A 21505-nucleotide genomic window follows, 5' to 3' on the forward strand; every position below is an offset into this window, starting at 1 on the left:
AATGGTTAGCATTGATGCTGTTGCAGCTTGGGAAGTTAGACTTCAATTTTGACATCCTCTGAAAGGAGTTTACACGTACTCCCCCTGCTCATGTGTGTGTTCTCAGGGTGATCAGTTTCCTCCCACTGTCCGAAGATGTACTGGTTAATTAGGTTAAATATTCATTGTAAATTGTCCGGTGATTAGACTAGAGTTAAATAGTTGGGTTGTTGGGTGGTATGGCTCATTGATAAAAAGGGCCTGTTCTATGCTGTAGCTCTAAATAAAATGAATAAAAACAAGTTTTCATTAATGTTATGCATAATATATTCAGCATCTCATAGAAATTGGCCAGTCACATTTTTGATCTGCAGGATGTTAGATTATCAACTGATCTGCACACAAAACTGCATTGTAAAGGCAATTAAGTGAAACATTTGTGTATTTCAGGTTTATGCTCAGTTAGTTTTTAATGTTATTTTTTCTGTAGCAGCATTGCAATTTATGAAGTGTTGGCATGCTGTTTACCTTGTAGATGTTCTTGTTTGTAGTGTTTATAAGTGGAGTTTCATATTGTAAAATTTCTTCAAATGCCAGGTTTGTTCTCGAACAGTACAACGCTCTTTCCTGGCTCACCTGTGACCCTGCCACTCAGGATCGCCGCTCCTGCCTCCCCGTTCATTTTGTGGTGCTGACGCAGCTGTACAACTTCATCACGAGCATGTTGTAGATCAGGCGAAGAAGTGGCCAGAGATTCGGGAAAACTCTTAGAAAAGGGATGTCGTTTGAGAGCAGGATTCTGTGGGAAGGGAAGTGGACGATACTCATGGACAAAATGGAGAGATTCATGAAATTGGGTCTGAAGCACCTGAGGGTGTCCCCCCACCCCCACAACCCCCGTAATTGCTTGATGGGTTTTAAAGCCACAGGCAGTTATCCAAAAAATGCCTGCATCTTAATTTATTGTAAGTTTTTAAATGTTGTATAAATTGTCTTATATTTTGTATTTTTTTTAATTTTTCAAGAAGGTTTATATTACCTTCAGGCTTTAAAGCATTTGTTGTACTAAAATATCTATAATCGTCTTAAGAGTTTGCAGTAGGTTGCTATAAAGTCAGGAGCAAGAGCAGCAGATATCTATTGGCTCAATGTACATTTAGTAGGGGCAGGAGTTAGTGTCAGCCACATCTTGTGTGGTGAAAACGCAGCAAAGCTGCCAGTGCAGAGTACTTGTACAGTAAATAAAGTATGTTCACTGTGTTTATAACTGAGAAAAGGACATCTTAAGCATTTCCTATCATGCATTTTTGAAGCCAGGGATAAAAGGGGAGGTGTGTGGGGGGGGGGGGGGGAGTGTTCAACAGGTAGCAGGGCTGAGAAGACGAATGCTCTAGCTGGGTCAGTCCCTGTGGCCTGTCTATTTGTATATATAAAAAAAATCAGTAACTTTAATTTGTTACTACTGTATAAAATTGTGCAGAATGGTAACTAAATTTTGTAGCAACATAATTTTTTTCCAAAATTGAATCAATGCAAAGCAGGTGTGATGGTCTGTTGTAGTGTTAAGGTTTCTAGGCCCCAGACTTTTTATCATTGTCTGAACTTTATGACGGCTTTAGAGAATGGACCGCTTGACTGATCCAGGTACCATCTTTGTGAAAATTACACACGTATGCTTTTTCTTGTTTTGGTCCTCCATTAATTATGATTCACTGGTGAGCACATCTGATAATTTAACACACACCCCATTGCTCCATGGTTTACTTTTGTATGAAATGTCTTTTTTTCTCTACTGTTAATTAATTACTGCAGACATTTTAAGATTTGGAATACTGAAAATTATTGGGACATTTAGAACCTTTATAAAGCATTCAATTGTGGGTAACATAGATTCAAATAAATGGCCTCTCAGGTTAGCAACAATTTGAAAATAATAGTGACAGAAGATGGTTGGCTCAACATTTGCCTCGTATGCCCTTGCATCTCCACATTTCCCATTGTCATGTTACATTCTGAACTTAAAAGAAATTTTATTTTCTTTGAGGTAAATTTTTTCAAATAATCTCTGGTCAAGTTGCTATGTAGACTCAGTGCCTTTTTTCTAAACAACTCCAATTCCATTTTTATACATTCACAAGGTAAAATTTACATTTCAATAAAAGGATCTAAAGGGTCAAATAGTATAATGATATAAATAGTTTGAAGCTAAACTAAGTGATGAATTTCCGTTTAGGAAGTTAAATTCAAAACCACCTTCAGAGATTAGCTTGCCTGCAATATAATTTGTGGGAAGAAATTCTTATGACAATTTATCTCAGTTGATCTTCTGTAGTAGTGTTGAACAGGTTGAATAGAGACCGGTTGTAGGTCCTGACATTAGGACTGGACCACGCTATGCAAATATAATTAGCTTCCCATTTAGAAAAATAATTTTTAAAAAATTTTACCATTACAATCCCTGTGCCTGCCCGAAAGGTACAGATGGTTTTGAGACACTCCTGTCAGGGGTGATGCCGTAGGATTTCCACATGGGAAGGAAACTAATTATAGCTGAGTAATGTCTCAAATAATTTGTTGGAGAATTTGCAGTAAGTATGTGCAGGTGTAAATTTTTGAACTTGTGGCTCTAATACAAACTCTCTACCATGTGGTGACTGTATAGACGGTAACTAGTCAGAGATGTATTGGTCTTAGCAGCAGGAAAACACCAGTTTTGAATTGATAGAAATTTTAAAATTCTAACAAGTATACAAATATGCCACCAGAAACCATCAGAAAAAGAACTTGCCAATTAAGTGAGAGTCTGCTGCAGGAATATGCAATTCAAAAAAGTGTTGCCTAACTTCATAGGTAATTCTTGCTAGCATTTTCAAAAGGCTGATTTTTGCCAGAGGTATTGAGTGACCAAAATTCAAGGACTAATTTGCCCTTGTCAAGATGATTTCAGTAAGATGTTGATTATTTGTGTATTAACATTTGATCAAATCTGTTCCCTTTATGGCTGGGTGTAGTAGGAGCACATTTCTTTCTGGTAATGTAAACAGGTTTGGCTCATCAAGTGAAAACCTGAATAGCACTTTATGCTTGTTTAATCCTTGGGAAAGTATGCATGGCATAAATTCTGGAAGACAGCTGAGACTTGAAGCCTTTTACATCACAGTTTAGCCTTTATAAGTTTCACAAGGGTGGCTTTTCTGAAGGTAACAAGTAAATGATAAACATATGAGATAATGTTTAACTCAAATGCTCTTAATTACTAAGACTTGGGGAAAATGTGCGGCAGGGAGATGTCAGTTGTTGGCAATTTTTTTTAATAAATAAGAAAATGTACATAGCTTTTAAAGCTGTGTGTAGCAATTTAGAGGCCTTCAAGAAATAGTTGATAGGAGTTTCATAAGAATTTATTAGTACAATAATCGTGTTCCAAGACTGCATTAGTACTGTAAAAGTTAAAACTCCAAGTCATCAATCACTTTTTCAAAATTCTCTTTAACTCTTTCCTTCTCTTGGGTGTTGTGCTTGCCACTGTGTGAGCCTTTGTACCAGTGGACATTCACTTTTGAAGACTGTGAGCATGTGGTGAATTTATGAAAGAGCATTTGCCCTAACCCCATACCCTAAAACCGTCCTCTTTTCAAAGTACACTTAAGTTCATTAGTGTAAACCCTTAATATAAATAAGCCCACTACCTACAATGCCAAACATTAAAGTTTTGCCAAAATTTCACAAAACACTTTTTGTAGTTTGAATTATGACCCTTCTTTGGAATAGTCCTCTTAATGATAGGAGATAATTTATAAAACAATCATTACAGTTTCAGGGTACCATTCAACTAAAAATGCTTTGTTGAGTGGCAATAGCACTCTGGTTCCTGTTCTTTCCCTGTGACCAGTCTTTGATGTCTACAACAGCATAGAAACAGAGTATTTGACTTGCCCTGTTTATGCTGACCATTATGCCCATCTTATCCCATTTGACTGTATATATTCTATAGATACTGAATATAGATATTGCTATAGATGACTGAACATGTTCTTGGGCATTGTGACATTAGCAAATAGTAATACCAACACAATTTATTGCTTTCTTTTAAAAAGGTAAACTATCTTTTTCCCTATCCAAAATTATGTTCATTTTAAAATTTGTCCCCAGCCAACTCTTTCCTGAAAAATAGGTTCTTTAAGTAATTCAGAGAGTAGTTGGTAGGATACAATCCAAATGGTTGTACCTTATCACAGAAGTGGTCACCACAGAGGGTGATGGGAACACCACAGAGTGAACTTTGTGGTACTAAGTTGACCATGGTACATCTGTTACGACATTGGCTGCTTGTTTGAAATGATCAGAAGTGAATCGACTGTTAACTCTTAACTTTTTTCCAATGATGTTGCTTGACTTGGCCCAAACCTAAAATTTCTTTCAAAATTTGCTTAAATAAATTAAAAACTGGTAACTATATAACAAATTAGATTTGTTTTCTGTCATATTTAGTTCTTAATAATAGCATTTGTGGGTTTAGAGAAACTGCTGTTTTAATTGAAAAATATTTATCCACATATCCCTGCCTGACTCTTACTGCAGTTATATTCAGTGGTGTTCTTGAAATCTGGTGCATATGCATAATCTGGTGGTTATATGATAGTATTAAGTTGAAAAGGATATCTTCATTAAATGGAGTTTCACCACAGTGCAGGCTTTCTACTGTTACCCACAATTTATTGCTAAGTTTATTCTCCAGTGTGGAGAAGAGCAATCATTGTAACTGGGTCATCATGATTTAAGGTATGATTGCCTGCAGACAATACTATTCTGGATACTTCCAGCAGTTTTACAAACCTATGATCCCTACGGGAATCTGTAGTCTCTTCCCAGTTCAGATATTTTCCTGGTCATGCTCAAGCCAGATCTGAAAGTGGTCCATTTGATTGTGCAAACACTAGTAATCCCAGTGCTTAAATAATGCATTGCTTCAAAGTTTTTTTGTCTTATTTAAATTTCATAATTTAATCTTTTTTGTCAAAATATTTATAGATTTTTGAGCTGAATTGCAGTAGATTTAAAAAAACTCAAATTTTATTAATTGTTGGATTTTACAGAGTTGATGCCTTGCTTATTTTTAAAGAGATAAAATATTGGGAGAACAATGTCATGTTTTACTGAAAAGTTGGTTGCCTGTAACAGCTGGGCAAGCAGTGATGAAAGCCCAGATGTAGTGACGAATGGTCCATTTTTTTCCCTTGGTGTCTTGTTTTGGTATAAAACATCCTGCTTGCAAAGCTGCAGCTGTACTTCCTTTCAAGTCTTTCAATGAATTATGAACAAATTTTAGTCTGGAGATCGTGGCAAACACTAAAAGCTACATACAGTCCAAAAAGCTTAAAGTACAAATTATGGTTGAATTGTTGAAAAAGTTTATACTTTTTAAACATTTTCAGATGAAAATAAATAATTTATTCATAATATTGGTGTGACACTCCTTTGTCATTTTATTTACTTATTCAGGTTTATTCACTTATCTGGATGTGCAGTTAGGACTAAGAGGTAGAGATGACAGGATTAATTATCTAACAAATACTGCTTGCTGTATTAGTTCCAGTGAGAAGATGGATTAATCATTAGTGGTGATAGTTGATTAGCAGAACTGGAACAGTTATTAGTCCTTGACCCTGCTCCACCATCTAGCACAATTTGCAATTATGGCTGATCTATGACATACTTTTCCTCCATCATCTTCTCCCCTGCACCCCCCTGCCCCCACCCCCAGTATTCCTCAAAACACTTTTGTACTCAAAATCAATCTTGACTGGACCCTATTGTTTTAAACCTCACTTGTAATTCTGTAGGTCTTTTCACTAAAAAGAAAAGCTGCTGTAGCAATTTTACACATTGCTTGAATAATGACTTCAACACTGATGTGAATATCAGTAGCAATGCATCATACACTACTCTCTGATGTCATGTCTGGTTCTAGTTAGATGGCAGCACACTCAGCTGCATCGGCCTCTCCAGGACCAGCTAAAGGTGTTTTTGTTTTATTTAAATGTCCTTTTTTTATGCTCGCAAGACCCTGCTGGTCGTGAAGAACTTTAAGCACTGCAGGTCTACCCCATCAGTGAGTTGCTCGATAGAGGGGGAGCTGGAGGAGTTGTATTTGGTGCAGACCATTTTGCTGCCTGCTAAAGAAAGCTGTTGGAGTCAATTCACAAAGTTGCTGATTGTCTTAAGACATTTTTCTTGTTGTAAGACCCTGTTGGACATTAGTAATGTGAAACACCGCAAGTCTGACTCACTGGTTTATTGCAGCGACTGACTGTGCATGGCCTTGGTTGTAGCATGGACTATTCCTCGTGGCGGTGTTGTCTATTGCAGCTGCTCAGGAGGGAAGAAACTGGAAGTGTTGAGCTGTCTAAACTGGCTTGGGGGAAGACTGCTCCTGTCGGTGCTGCTCTCCAGTATTCACTCAGTGGAAGGCAAGCTGGACTGCGTATGTACACGCGTTCATCTGTGGAAACTGAGAGCTTGTTCTTGCTGAGCACATCCGTGCACCACCAATCTACAGGCCATCTCACTTAGAGACTTGGGTGATACGATTTCTTTTTCGGGACTGTTTTGCAGCTTGACCCCAGAGGAACGCTGTTTCATATGACTATTCATGTCTGGTTGAACGATTATTAAACAAATATGATTTTTTCCTGTTGCCTCGGTAGTGAAGGCCTGCAGCCAATGGTCACAGACTGGAGTTTTCTTCTATGTTGTATACTTTGAAGTGAGTGAAAGAGATTTCAATATTGTATGCAATCTATTCTCAGCTCTCACAGAATCTGAAAAGATGCTAAAAGGAGAAGAAAATCTGCAGCTGCTGGAAATCAAATAATACACACAAAATGCTGGAGGAACACAGTAGGCCAGGCAGCATCTATGGAAAAGTGTAAACAGTCAACCCAACCACCTTCCCATTATACTCACCTTACCTGCCCATCACCTCCCTCTGCTTCTCCTTCCCCTTCTCCAGTCCTTTATCTCTTTCACCAATCCACTTCCCGGCTCTTTACTTCACCCTCCCCCTCCCGGTTTCATTTATCACTAACTACCTTGTATTACACGTTCTCCTCCCCATCCACCTTCTAATCTCTCTCTTCCAGTCAAGGGTGTCAGTGCAAAATGCTGTTTACTCTTTTTCCATAGATGGTGCCTGGCCTGCTGTGTGCTAAGGAGATTATGGGGGAAAAAATCATTTCAGATCAGGTTGCCAGCTAGAAGAGAAAGACACCAAATCTCACAGCAATTCATGGCATCTAACCACATCAAAGCTGCTCTGCTGCCAAGGTCAAGTACATCCTCCCTGTGCTTGGTGTGAAGAACGTTCAGTTGTATTTTCACTGGGTCTTAACATTATTGCTGAACTTTTGTTCCCTTATGCTCTTGTCCAGCCTCAACGGTGTATTGTGTTCAGTTCTTCTGGGCTCATCGTACGAAGGGATGTGGAGAGAATCCAGAGGAGATCTGAGGATGGTTCCTCAGGTGAGGGAATACAATTACGAGGATAGATTAGAGAGTGCAACTGTTTCCTAAGGAGAAAAGTGGAGGGGAAATCTGATGCGATACACAAAATGAGTTAGTCACTTTAGCACAGCTGAAATTTTCCTCTGGCAGGAGGGAAAAATTTTGCAACAGTGCTGGAGGAATCCTTCAGGTCAGGCACCATCTCTGGAGAAAAATGAACAGTCAAGAGTTTGAACCAAGATTTTGCATGAGACCCAGTGCCACCCATATTAAGAACGTGGGATCCGGAAATTATACAACTATTGTGTAACAATGGCAGCAGCCCCCTTTGTTAGTAGCTCTCCTGCTATATTTAAAGGGATACTGTAACATTGGGAGACTTGGGTCGTTACTGTCAAGACATAACTACAGGTTCCTCAATTGCCTCAACACCACAGTGTACTACTTTTCTAGGAATTACCTGTTAAGATACATGTTTAATGGTTGCCTCAGCATTTCACACAGCTGACACTCCACTGCTGGAGATGTTGCAACCACAGCAGCCCAGAAAGATGGGCTGTTAATTTCAAGTATGAAAGTTACAGATCTCTTCTTTATCTCCTACCTTACTGTATCAATTATTTAATTATCAATTACTGCTAGACTCTGATGTGGAAAACATGACAAGTGCACTGGTGGCATCTTAGCTGATTCACCAATAAGCCCATAAAAGAAAACTGCATACACAGAAAAATAGTTTGCCATAGACCAGAATGGTCAAAGGCTGCGCTGTAGTGTCCTAGTCTGCAAGCTTTAATAAAATACCAATTAGGCAATTCTATTAAATAATCTAAATAGTCACATCATCCAAACAAACACCAGAACTAAGAGATGTAGCAGTGATCTGCTGATTTTAGGTGATGGGTCAATAGTAGTGCTAATGGGTTACTTGGAAACTATGATAATGGAAAATAACGGACTACTTCTGATAGCGTCACAGTCCATTTCTTTCTCTCGTTTGGTTATTATATTTTTCTCCCAAGGACAAAGTATGAGGGTGGGAAAGGGATGTTAGATTGAGGTAAAAAGGAACAATTATCAAATGATCAGCATATTCTTATGGATGTACTGTACGACATGGGTAATAAGCACTAATTTAAAATGTAAATGGACAATTTTTTTTATTACAAAGCAATCTAAGTTGCAATTTGCAGAAAATTGAAGTCAGATTTATAAAGATATTAAAATGTCCATTTCTTTTTCAGGACAATAGGTCCAGCTCGGTCTCTGGCTGTAATTGAAAATCCATTCTGTATTTGGATTTATACAGAGCACAGCACCTATGTTTCTGGCGAAAACTGTTCCGTCACTCACCAGTCTCATTTCATGTTAGCTGTTGCAGCGTTAGCTTCATTCTAGTACTAGACTCCAACGACAGCTGTATTTATTATTTCTAAGAAAGTTGCTTCGATGCGCTGGCACAAAAGCACGTCAGGGTCCAAACTCTCGGTAATATTCTCCCCCTTTTTAATCACCTCCAGATCTGTACTCGAGTAGAAGTTGGCACTTGCGTGAGGGTTCTCTTTTAGATTCTTGAGACCTAGGAAAAGATAATTAACATGAACTGCCTTTCTTGACTTGTGTTAGAATGCAGCTGTGTAACTATGGTATACACCAGTTCTATGTAATCTGGTCAATGCTGCAACCCTGGTATTCTCAATCATCAGGCATGGACTCAGGTACATCTTTTTTTGTTTAAAGACTATATTTCAACTTAAGTTAGGAAGATCTGCAAAACAGCATTCTTCGCCGCAGCCCCCATCCCCCCCCCCCCCCTTTCAGATTAGCAGGAATGATGATCAACATTCAACTGCTTCTAAGAACATTCAGGAATAAACCTCTGGGACCTAAATGATCTATACTATTCCACCATTCTAGCAACTCTTTCAAGATGTTGAGGGCCTAAACAAGAAAACAAACATTATCCTTAATTTTGTATTTACAGAAGTGAAGAAGAGGGAGCAGCTTTGGTTAGATTAGCTTTTCTTTTCTTACTCTGCATGTAGAGATTCCTGTTAGGTACATCTATTAAGTCAAAGAGCATCTATGGAGATAAATGGACAGTTGACACCTGGACATTGACTGTCGAGTTCCCCCCACACATGCTATTCAGGTTCTGGCTCCAGATTCCAGTGTCTGTGGCTCCACTGGTACATCATTGCTTCAAAGCATGTCAGCCTTTCAAGCAACCTGGCTAGTGATCAGGAGTCTAAACTGAATTTCACCCACCACCCATCTCCCACCTTGAAGATCCTGAGCCAGCATATTGTTGCCAATCTGCTAATTTAACAGTAAACCAACAAGAACTGACCAGAATTTTTCCACAGTGACTTTTCCTAATTACTGATTAACAACTTGTGGTTTTAGGATAGGGTCCAGACGGAGTCAAATTATTATCTTCATTTCTAATGGTTACATCTAAAGACATTTTCGATTAACTAATGTAATGAACAAATACATACGTGTGATGATGGGGTCAATATCTTGTGCCTGAGTGGCAACATGCGAGGCACAGACTTGTCCGGTCTGAATCAGTAATGAGGTAACGTCATCACAGAGAGGTGGGAAAGCTCGGCAAAAAGACACTAAACAAGGCAATGTCGGCATGAAGAAGGCAAACCGTTTAGCCTGGGTCAGCACTGTACAAAGAAGGAAATGGTTGTTAACACTTCAAAGTTTATCCAATACAAAGGCAGAGCCTCCAAAGATAGGATTTTTAAACAGATCTGTAGCTGAAATGCCCTGCCAGCAGTGGGGGTAGAGGCAGACTCATTAGGGGCATTGAAGAGACTCGTGGATGACGCACACGGGTGATAGTAAAATGGAGGGCTTTGCAGGACGCAAGTGTTTCATTGGTTTTAGGGTAGGTTACAAGGTTTGGCACAATGTGGACCAAGGTACTGTGAATTTGCATTCTGAGTACTGGAATACTCAGGTCAGACAGTATCCATGTGGATAGATCAAAATTAATGTCTCAGGTAAGAATCTTTATCTGACCTTTGGATTTTTAGTATTTTTCATTTTGTTTTGGTCACCTTAATCTTAGTTAGCTTCCAGCTTTCCTCAATCTCAACCTCTCCACTTATAAACCCATTTCAATGCTGTAGCACTCTGACTCTAATCAATTTGTCACCCAGAATATAGCCTGCTCGTGTGCTATAAATTGTTAAATAAGACTGCTTTCCACAATCTTAGTAGCCAAGGTTACGGATTACTGTCTTGATTAATACCTTGCACTAGGCATTAGTGTGCAGTAACCTTACTTGGTTTGTTTTCAAAGCACACTGTTTTCAACTATTCTGAAGAATTGTGAAAAACTCAAGTAAGGGATACCTACCCCAGTGAGAACTGGACAAAAGTAGCACTTGCATGGAAAGAAACTGATTTGTGTCGCATTCTCCCCCATATTTCACACTTAAAGCATAGCAGCTCGAAAAATCTCACCTGTCAGTATTGTTCCCATGACGTTGATGGACAAACGTGCTACACTGAGAGACTTGGGCAATGCATACTGGATACACAAGTGAGACAGAAGTTGGATGGCAAATATCTAAATGGAGCACAGCAGAACAATTACATTTCACCTTGACATAAGAGATCTTAGGAATCTGCTTTTGGATCAGGCATAAACTGAGAGATTTACAGTGGGACAGAGCGTATTATCACAGTCTTAAGTCAAGCGAAGCAAAATTTACTGGGACAATTCTCCAGTTTACCATAGAATAATTCACAAGTAGTTGGCAGCAAATTAACACTTTAGTGCTTCAATATTGAGATTAAGACATGATTCTGGGAGAAGCTTTAATCTGCATTAAACCTCTTTTATCCCTGCATGGGAAAGTTTGATGTCAGTATTTCCCTACCCCAGGTAATATTTTTATATTCGTTGAAAGGACATGGGTATATTGCAAAGGTCTATTTATTCATCACCCCTAAAGTCAATACATTTAAAATAAAGGTCTAATTTAGAGAGGTCAGCATCGATTATACAAAGCAAAGCTTTTTGGACATTCAGAATACAATAGTGGCATTACCATACCAACTCCAAATCTATTCTGCAGCTGTTTGATTGAGTTGCTTTCCCCATAAGATGACCAGCAGCATCAATATTATAATCACAAGAAATTCTGCAGATGCCAGAAATCCAAAGCAACATACACAAAATGCTGGAGGGACTCAACAGGTCAGGCAGCTTCGATGGAAAAAGTTGTTTTGGACAGAAGGCCTTCTTCAGGACTGGGAAAGAAGGATGGCTAGAAGGTGATAAGTGAAGCTGGGTGGGTAGAAATGGTAAAGAGCTGGAGATGAAGGCATCTGACAGGATCATAAGACAAAGGAGGATAGGACCCCAGGGGAGGTGATAAGTAGGTGAGAAGTGGTAAGAGGTCAGAATGGAGTACAGAAGAGAGGAGGGAATTTTTTCAATTGGAAGGAGAAATCAATATTCATGCCTTCAAGGTGTTGCTCTTTCACTCTGAGACTACATCCACACTAGACTGGATAATTTTGAAAACGCTGGTTTCACGTAAAAACGATAGGCGACAACATTATGTGTTTTTAAAAATATCTCCGTTCACGTTGGAACGGAGATTTTGGCGAATCTCCTCCTACTGTGCATGCGCAGGACACATCTACCAAAAACAAGCGACATGTTTGGTGTCGAATCTCGCTGTGAAAGTGTGTTTGTGTAGTTAGACTGGAAAAACTTAAAATGACACAGCTGTTGGCTTTCGCGCAGGGGAACTTGTAAAAGAAAAACAAATACTGGAGCGTACAGAGGCGACCGACAGGGAGTTCACAGACAGGTTGACCCGGCTGTTGATGAACATTGAAAAACTGACTAACTCTGTTGCATTAATAAAGCACCTTGTTAAATGTATAAAACACGTCTGCATCAGTGTTACCTTGTATTTCCATACAATGTTACATCAGGCTGTTACACATCTATTGTCAGAGAAGTACTTGCATAAATAGGTAAACCACCTTCATACAAGCAAGGACAGAAAACAGGGCAAAGTGAGTATACTTACTTATTCAGTAAGTTATGGGTCAAAGTATTTGAGTACATTTCTAACTCCTCTGGCTTCAGTCTCGTTGCCGTCTGTTCTGAAATTGTTGGGTTGCGTTCAAGGGAACAATGAAATAGCGCGCTGCCGCCTGACAACGTTTTCAGAAGTCTCCGGTTACCCCGTCCACACTGCTCCGGCCAATCTGACGTTTTCAAAAATACACACTTTGGAGAACGTTTTTGAAAAGCTCCGGTTTTGGGGGACGAAAACGCCGTTTTAGTGTGGACGGAGGGTACAAACTGAGAAAAAGCTTCGGTTACAGATTCATCCAATGTAGTGTGGACATAGCCTCAGGATGGCATCACTGTGGTTTAAGAGGCCACGTTGGAATGAGAATCAGAATTAAAATGTTGGGCCACTGGGCAGTTCTGCTTTTGGCTTTTTCTGTTTTTGCTTTTGGAGCAGAGGAGCTTGACGAAACAGTCCCCCAATGGGACTGAAGGCTGACAAATCCCCAGGTCCAGATGGTCTGCATCCTAGGGTACTAAAGGAGGTGGCCCTGGAAATTGCGGATGCATTGGTAATCATTTTCCAATGTTCCTTAGATTCAGGATCAGTTCCTGAGGATTGGAGAATGGCTAATGTTATCCCACTTTTTAAGAAAGGAGGGAGGGAGAAAACAGAACTATCGACCTGTCAGTCTAACATCAGTAGTGGGGAAGATGCTAGAGTCCATTATTAAAGATGAAATAGTGACATATCTAGATAGCAGTGATAGGATTGGGCCGAGCCAGCATGGATATACCAAGGGTAAATCATGCTTGACTAATCTATTAGAGTTTTTCCAAGGATGTAACCAGGAAGTTAGACAAGGGAGATCCAGTGGATGTAGTGTACCTCGATTTTCAGAAGGCATTTGATAAAGTCCCACATAGGAGATTGGTAGGTAAAGTCAAAGCTCATGGCATTGGGGGGGGAAGATATTGACATGGATAGAAAACTGGTTGGCAGATAGAAAGCAAAGGGTAGCGGTGAATGGGCGTTTCTCGGAATGGCAGGTGGTGACTAGTGGGGTGCCACAGGGCTCAGTATTGGGACCACAGCTGTTTACGATTTACATCAACGATTTAGATGAAGGCATTGAGAATAACATCAGCAAGTTTGCTGATGATACTAAGCTGGGTGGCAGTGTGACGTGATGAGGATGTTAGGAGAATTCAGGGTGACTTGGATAGGCTGGGTGAGTGGGCGGATACTTGGCAGATGACGTTTAATGTGAATAAGTGTGAGGTTATCCACTTTGGGAGTAAGAACAGGAAGGCAGATTATTATCTGAACGGTGTAAAGTTAGGTAAGGGAGAAATACAAAGAGATCTAGTTGATCAGTCACTGAAGGTGAATGAGCAAGTGCAGCAGGCAGTGAAGAAGGCTAATGGAATGGTGGCCTTTATTACAAAGGGAATTGAGTACAAGAGCAAGGAAATCCTCTTGCATTTGTACAGGGCCCTGGTGAGACCACACCTGGAGTATTGTGTACAGTTTTGGTCTCCAGGGTTAAGGAAGGACATCCTGGCTGTAGAGGAAGTGCAGCATAGATTCACAAGGTTAATTCCTGGGATGTCAGGACTGTCTTACGCAGAGAGGTTAGAGAGACTGGGCTTGTACACGCTGGAATTAAGGAGATTGAGAGGGGATCTGATTGAAACATATAAGATTATTAAGGGATTGGACAAGATAGAGGCAGGAAATATGTTCCAGATGCTGGGAGAGTCCAGTACCAGAGGGCATGGTTTGAGACTAAGGGGTAGGTCATTTAGGACAGAGTTAAGGAAAAACTTCTTCTCCCAGGGAGTTGTGGGGGTGTTGAATGCACTACCTCGGAAGGCAGTGGAGGCCAATTCTCTGGATGCTTTCAATAAGGAGCTAGATAAGTATCTTATGGATAGGGGAATCAAGGGATATGGGAACAAGGCAGGAACCGGGTATTGATAGTAGATGATCAGCCATGATCTCAAAATGGCAGTGCAGGCTTGAAGGGCCGAATGGTTTACTTCTGCACCTATTGTCTACTGTCTAACTTATGATGAGTCTCACCAATGTAGAGGCCACATGGGAACACAATAGATGATGTCAGCAGACTGTTTCGGGCCATAAATGGAAGTGAGGGAGATGAATGGGCAGGTGTACCACTTTGGTCACTTGCAGAGATAAGTGCCGTGAGGGAGAGGAGTTGGAAGTAATGAATGGACAAGGGAATCACCGAGCAATCCCTGCAGAAAGTGGGGGTAAGTAAAGATGTGATTAGCAGTAGGATTTACACAGATGTTGCCAGGGCTCTGAGAAATAGTGAAAGGTAGAATAGATTAGAACTTTATTTGCCAGAGCGTAGGAGAATGAGAATAGATCTTAAAGAGATATACAAATCTATGAGGAGTTTAGTTAGGATAAATGCAAGCAAATTATTTTTCTATTGAGGTTAGGTGAGACTACAACTAGAGGTCATAGGTTAAGGGTGAAATGTTTCAGGGGAGCCTGAAGGGGAACTTGTTCACTCAGGATGGTGAGAACTTGGAATGAGCTGTCAGCAGAGATGGTGAATGTGGGCTCAATTACAACACTTGAGGTTTGGAAAAGTGCATGCATGGATGAGAGGGGTATGGAGGGCTATGGACTGGGTGCGAGTAGATGGGACTAGGCAGAAAACAGGTGAGTATGGACTAGATAGACCGAAGGGCCTGTTTCTGTACTGTACTGCTCTGTGGCTCCGGATCCCTTTGGAGATGGCAGATGTTGTGGATGGTGGTGTGCTGAAGATAGAGGCTCATGGGGGTGGTATGCAAGAACAAGAAGAACTCCCACTCTTAAGGTGGCAGAAGGATGGGGTAAACACTGACTTTTGGGAAAAGGAGAAGCATATGAGGGCAGCATCAAGGGAGGAGGAAGGGAAACTCAGTTCTTTGGAGGAGGAGGACAACTCTGTCCCAGAAAGGAAAGCCTCATCCTGGGTGGGAAGAGGCATAATCACGATGGCTGCGGGAACTGGTAGGTTTATAAAAGATGTTGGTTGACAGTTTGTCTCCAGAGGTGGAGACAGCAATCAAGAAAGGGGAGGGAGGTGTCAGAAATAGATAAAGTGAATTCAAGGGACGGTGGAAATTGGAACCAAGGAGTAAAGAATGGAGTCGAGGTATGAAGACACTAGTTGAGTGAGGCAGGAACAGGCAAAGACAATGGGCCTACCCAGAGAGTCAAGTTTGTAGATCTTGGGTAGGAGGTAGAATTGAACAGTGTAGGGTTAGCAAACTATGAATTTAGTGGCAGTGAATGGGAATTCTGCAGGGTTGATAAGGTCAGTGATGGTGGTGAACAGTTTTCTGACGGTCTGAGAGTTGCTGCCTGACCTCAGCAAGGTAGAGGTAAGGCCACTGTACTACAGCAGCACTCTCTTTCTCTGTAGGTTTGATGGCAAGGTTGGAATTGGTGCAGAGTGGAGGGCAGTGCATTCAGAGGGGGTAAGGTTTGAGGAGGCACCACACCAAAATCATATCAGATTGGTCGGTACCAAATCACCTCTGAGAACCTATGATGTTTTTGTTGTCTGGTAACAGACACACAGAATTTCATTCCTGATAAAATTTATCTACTTTGTGTCAACAGTAAATCAAGACAGTAATGGTCAAGTGTTGGTAAAAAACCATTTAAATTTAAATGCTGCTGAAACATTTTCTCTGAATGATATTTGACTGCTTTTTTGGAATACAGAAAACCAGACTAAACGATATCCGGTTTAATTATGTGCATATCGTAAGTGAGCTGAACTACATGTAGTGGCCACTTGTACATCTGCTCATTAATGCAAATATCTAATCAGCCAATCTTGCAGCAGCAACTTAATGCACAAAAGCATGCAGACATGATCAAGAGATTCAGTTGTTGTTTACACCAAACATCAGAATGGGGAAGAAACATGACTTTGACCCTGGAATGATTGCCGGTGCCAGACAAGGTGGTTTGAATATTGCAAAAACTGCTGATCTCCTGGGATTTTCAAGCACAACAGTCTCTGTCTAGAGTTTTCAGAGAATGGTGCGAAAAAAAAGAGATATCCAATAAGCAGCAGTTCTGTGGGTGAAAATGCCTTGTTAATGAGAGAGGTCAGAGGAGAATGACCAGATTGGTTCAAAATGACAGGAAGATGACAATAACTCAAATAACCACGCATTGCAACAGTACTGTGCAGAAGAGCATCTCTGAACACACAACACGTCGAATTTTGAAGTGGAATCTGAGTGTATATAAAATACATTTAACTATATGTCTATTGTTTCTTTCATTCACTCATTTCATTTGTTGAGCCTACCAGTTATACAATACTGTATGTAACTACAATAATTGTATTTCAGTGGACCCTGAGTTACCTGCTTCTCCAGTTGTGGTTGTGCCAGGAGTTCAGGAATAAAGTCCAGGCATATGTGAATGGAGGGAATTCCAGCCACAGTCAGGGGCAATAGCTCACTTGGGTAACCCTGTGAAAACAAATTTTGTTCAAACTCAAGAATCGTCGCATAGAAAAAGTCTTCAGGTAATATGTGGAAAGGGGAGAACCGAACAGGGAGAGAAGCAGCTGACTTCATCTGCTTCCTGATCAGAGTTTAAAAAAAACAGGATTAAATTAACAATTGTTATTGAACATATTTGTTTAACACCAAGTTTTATGCCTGTCCCCAATTACTGTTTTATGAATCCTGATGGCCCTACTTTCGTTCGCTGCAGAATTGGATGCAGGTATTGATTCTGAAGTTTGAGCTGTAGCTGCCTCAGTCAATTCATCTGGTTCCTTGACCCACGCAAACTTGCATAATACAATAAACACCACATGGAGAAACACCTTGAACCACAACATGTGTCTGCTGCATAAACCCTGATACTTGGGCAAGTATCTAACTGGATCACAGGCAGTACTCTCAGCTCAGATAGGCCAGAGAACCAAACAAGTACTGCACTGTGGACGGCATTTCTTTCTACCGGGAGTTTATAATGGAGTCCAGGTACTATTCCCAGCTACCACCAAAATTGATTTTCCTCCTCTCTGCTGTGATGTGACGAATAAAACAATGACAATATTACAAAAGTACTGGTGTTTTGACATCCTGAGGTTGTGAAATATGTAAGATAATGTAACATCTGCAGTGTATAGATCAGCTTAACAACACCTCTGCCTATCACAATTAAGGCAGCACTTCTTTTAAAACTTTAAGGTAAAGCCATAATTGTGCAATGTCAGTTTTCCAGGAACTCAGCAGGTAAGGCAGCATCATGGACAGGAATAAACAGTCAACATTTTGGGCCAAGACCCTTCATCAAGACATTTATTATTTTTCTCCATAGATGCTGCCTGACCTGCTGAGTCCTTCTAGAATTGCATGTGGGTTTCTCTGAATTTCCAGTATCTGCAGAATCTCCTGTTTTCCAGGTTGGTTTCACTGACTCAGCCTGCAGCACAAATTAACTAGCTAAATGACTAAATGTAAACTTCATGACAATTATCAGTAATAATAAACCTGATTCTGACTGATTACATTCTTACTTTCTGTATCTTTAATGCCATCATGTTTATGGACTACAAACATCACCAACACAGGATTTCAGCACCTGATGCTAGCTGAAATTTCAATGCAGTGTGAAAGTGGTGCTGCAGAGTTGAGATGCCACAGTTTGATCAAATAACTAAATCAAGAATACCCCCACCAAATTGCTCTATGGTTCAGCTGACAGTACACACCATTTGGTTAATTGTTACTTCTTTCAGTGTTCCAACCTTATCAGATGATACCAATCTTATTGCTATTCAGTTCACAGGGCTGCTACATAATAAGAGCACAGAACTTAAGAAATAATTTTGTTCTGTGAAGCTCTGGGCCATTTACGAGTATAATTTGAGAAATAAGCTGCACTGACCTGAAAGTGAACAAGTTTGGCAATATTTGGATCTGCAATGAACAACTGATGCAGGAGACAGCAAATGAGACACTGCACCTCCCGGACATTGCTCAGTAAAGTGTCCTGACTGTCCTCAGAGCATTCAGATAGACCACCTGTTTGGTCCAGTGGTTCCAGAAACCTTGCAGCACCACAAGACCTCTCTTCTTCAGTAGGTAAGCAGATCTCCAGCAGAATCTGAACGGCTGCACTGTCCTGTAAAGAGAACACCACTGAACATTGAAAGAAAAAAATATTACCATGTAAAGGCCACAAATACCTGCCCTCTCACTTTATTTGGGGGTATTGGTAGCACTGTATCAGATATTCTCTTCACATCAAAATTCATTTAAAAGCCATGACGCAAGTGCACACAGGTCAGCATGGTATCGTAGTATTACAGCACCAGTCACTTGAATTCTGCTGCTGCCTGGAAGGAGCTTGTACATTCTCCTCGAGACCATGCAGGTTTCCTTCAGATTTCCCCCCGACGTTATAAAGACATACGGGTTGGGGCCTGTTACCATACTATACCTCTAAATAAAATAAAACAAGTGCGTGCATGCACACATTTCATACCAGGAAAGTCAGCAATCTGCGGCTCTTTCAGCTGCTCAAAATACCTTTGTTTGAAACACAACCATCTCAAAAATCTTTCCCTCACACCATGATCATATTTGCAATTACCCAGACTTCAGCCAAAACCTTCCTGCACATTCATTTCAGACTACTCTCCAGATCGTACCTAAGAGGCTATTGCATAATACAGCATTATTACCTGGGCTGACAATAAGGCATTTTTCAGTTCCTCTCTTGTGACCTCTGGAGTGTCAGGCTGCCCCACAATCCCCATTGTATTGTTCTGATACAGCTTGGTGTCCTGGTCCGCATTTTCCTTGAGGTGGGCACTCAGATAGGCCTTTGAGGCCAGAAGGTATCCATTGAGCATGTGCAAGGTAATGTCCATTAGTGGTGGACACCTAAAGTTAAAACACAAACATATAAAACACTAGAATATTAGGATTTCCCCGTAACAGATGCTGTGGAATATCATAACTATAAGGAAACTACTTAATGTTCCAGTGAAGCATTACTATGGCCCCAAGAGCACCAGCTGATTGGAGTGTGACAAATATTACTTACTTTCTTCAAGGTAATTGGGTTAGTACTGGGAATTATAAAGCCAGTGAGTCTTTCTCATGTTCATAAAATCAAGAAATATAGGATCCAGGGAAACTTGACTGCATGGATTTAGAATTTGCTTGCCTGCAGAAGGCGGAGGGTAGTAATAGATGGTATGCCTGGACATCAGTGACCAGTGGTGTCCTGCAATGATCTGTTCTGGCACCCCTGCTACTTATGATTTTTATAAATGACTTGCATGAGGAAGTACAAAGGTGGGTTAAGACATGAAGAGTTGTGCAAAGTGAAGGTTTCAGAAGTTACAACAGGACATTGATAGGGTGCAGAGCTGGGCTGTGAAATAATAGATGGTGTTCAATCTAGAAAAGTGAGGATCCTCAGCAGTGTGGAGGAATGGAGGGATCTTGAGGTCCACATCCATAAAGTGGTGCTCGAAAGTTTGTGAACCCTGTAGAATTTTCTCTATTTCTGTACTTTCACACGAATCCTAAAACTAATGACAGAACCAAATTAAATAATACTAAAACATTACACTGTTCATTTATTTGAGAAAAATATCCACTATTACATCTTTTTGTTGGAAAAAGTATGTGAACCTTCACTTTCAATAACTGATGTGAGCCCCTTGTAGAGCAATAAATTCAATCAAATGTCTCTGGTAACTGTTGACTAGTCCTGCACATCAGTTTGAGTCGTTTCTCCTTACAAAATGGCTTCAACTCTGGGATGTTGGTGGGCATCCTTGCATGAATTGCTTGCACAAGGTCCTTCCACAACATTTCTGTAGGATCAAGGTCAGGACTTTGACTCTGCCATTCCAAAACACTAATTTTCTTCTTTTTAAACCATTCTGTTGTTGATTTACTCGTCTTTTGGATCACTGTCTTGTTGTATTATCTAACTTCTATTAAAAGCTTCAGATTACGGACTGCTACCTTGGCATTGTTCCCTCATGATTGCAAGCTGTCCAGGCCCCGAGGCAGCAAAGCAGCCCCAAACCATCACGCTCCTCCCACCATGCTTCAGTGTGGATGGGGTTTTGGTGTTGATGTGCAGTGTCCTTTATCCTCCAAACATAGCAATGTACATTTCTGCTATATCTGTCCACAGAACGTTGTCCCAGGAGTGTTGCAGGTGATCTTTTGCAAACTTACAAAGTGCAGCAATTTTGTTTTGGAGAGCAGTTGTTTGTCTGTGGTGTCCTTCCATGAACACCATTCTTGTTCAGTGTTTTTCTTAAAGTGGGCACATGAACAGAGACTTCAGCAAGTTCTAGAAATTTCTGCAGGTCTTTTGCTATTACCCTTGGGTTCTTTTTCACCTCTTTCAGCATTGCATCTTGTGGTCTTGGTGTGATCTTTGCAGGATGCTCGCTCCTAGGGAGAATAGCAACTGTACTGAGTTTTCTCCATTTGTGGACAATTTCTCTTACTGTGGACTGATGAACACGCGAGTCTTTAGAAATGCTTTTGTAGCCTTTTCCAGCTTCGTGCATCTCTACAATTCCTCTTCTAAGGTCCTCTGAAAGTTGTTTTGATCAAGGCATGTTGCACATAAAGACATCTTTCTTGAGAAGAGCAGGCTGTCAATAACCTGTCTTTTTTATAGGGCAGGACACTTCTACAACCCACACCTCCAATCTCATCTCATTGATTGGAACACACGACTCCAAATAGCTTTTATAGAAGGCTTTACCCAAGAGGTTCACATACTTTTCCAATACATGTAATATTGGACTATTTTTCTCAATAAATAAATGAACAAGTATATTTTTAGTGTTATTTATTTAATTTGGTTCTCTTTTTCTTGTTTTAGGATTTATGTGAAGAGCACCATTGCACCACTATAGATCG

At 40.5% G+C, this 21505-nt stretch overlaps 2 protein-coding genes across 3 annotated transcripts in view; one reads left to right on the plus strand and one right to left on the minus strand.

Annotated features, from left to right (window-relative positions):
* med13a (mediator complex subunit 13a) overlaps positions 1-3807 on the plus strand; it is a 192705-nt gene extending 188898 nt beyond the window's left edge. For both annotated transcript variants that reach the window (XM_059973634.1, XM_059973636.1), the window contains exon 31: positions 577-3807. In XM_059973634.1, the coding sequence (XP_059829617.1) occupies positions 577-709 (133 nt within the window). In that variant the 3' untranslated portion in view covers positions 710-3807. The remainder of the gene's footprint in view (positions 1-576) is intronic.
* A 658-nt stretch (positions 3808-4465) lies between these two features.
* The window catches only part of ints2 (integrator complex subunit 2), an 85953-nt gene continuing 68913 nt past the window's right edge, over positions 4466-21505 (minus strand). Inside the window, exons 20-25 of the mRNA XM_059973650.1 lie at positions 19288-19489; positions 18489-18725; positions 16949-17056; positions 10966-11071; positions 9984-10160; positions 4466-9061 (exon numbers count right to left, since the gene is read on the minus strand). Of these exons, the coding sequence (XP_059829633.1) occupies positions 8883-9061; positions 9984-10160; positions 10966-11071; positions 16949-17056; positions 18489-18725; positions 19288-19489 (1009 nt within the window). The 3' untranslated portion in view covers positions 4466-8882. The remainder of the gene's footprint in view (positions 9062-9983; positions 10161-10965; positions 11072-16948; positions 17057-18488; positions 18726-19287; positions 19490-21505) is intronic.

The sequence above is a fragment of the Hypanus sabinus genome, chromosome 6 (genome assembly GCF_030144855.1).
Source record: "Hypanus sabinus isolate sHypSab1 chromosome 6, sHypSab1.hap1, whole genome shotgun sequence".
In the NCBI taxonomy this organism is placed as follows: Eukaryota; Metazoa; Chordata; class Chondrichthyes; order Myliobatiformes; family Dasyatidae; genus Hypanus; species Hypanus sabinus.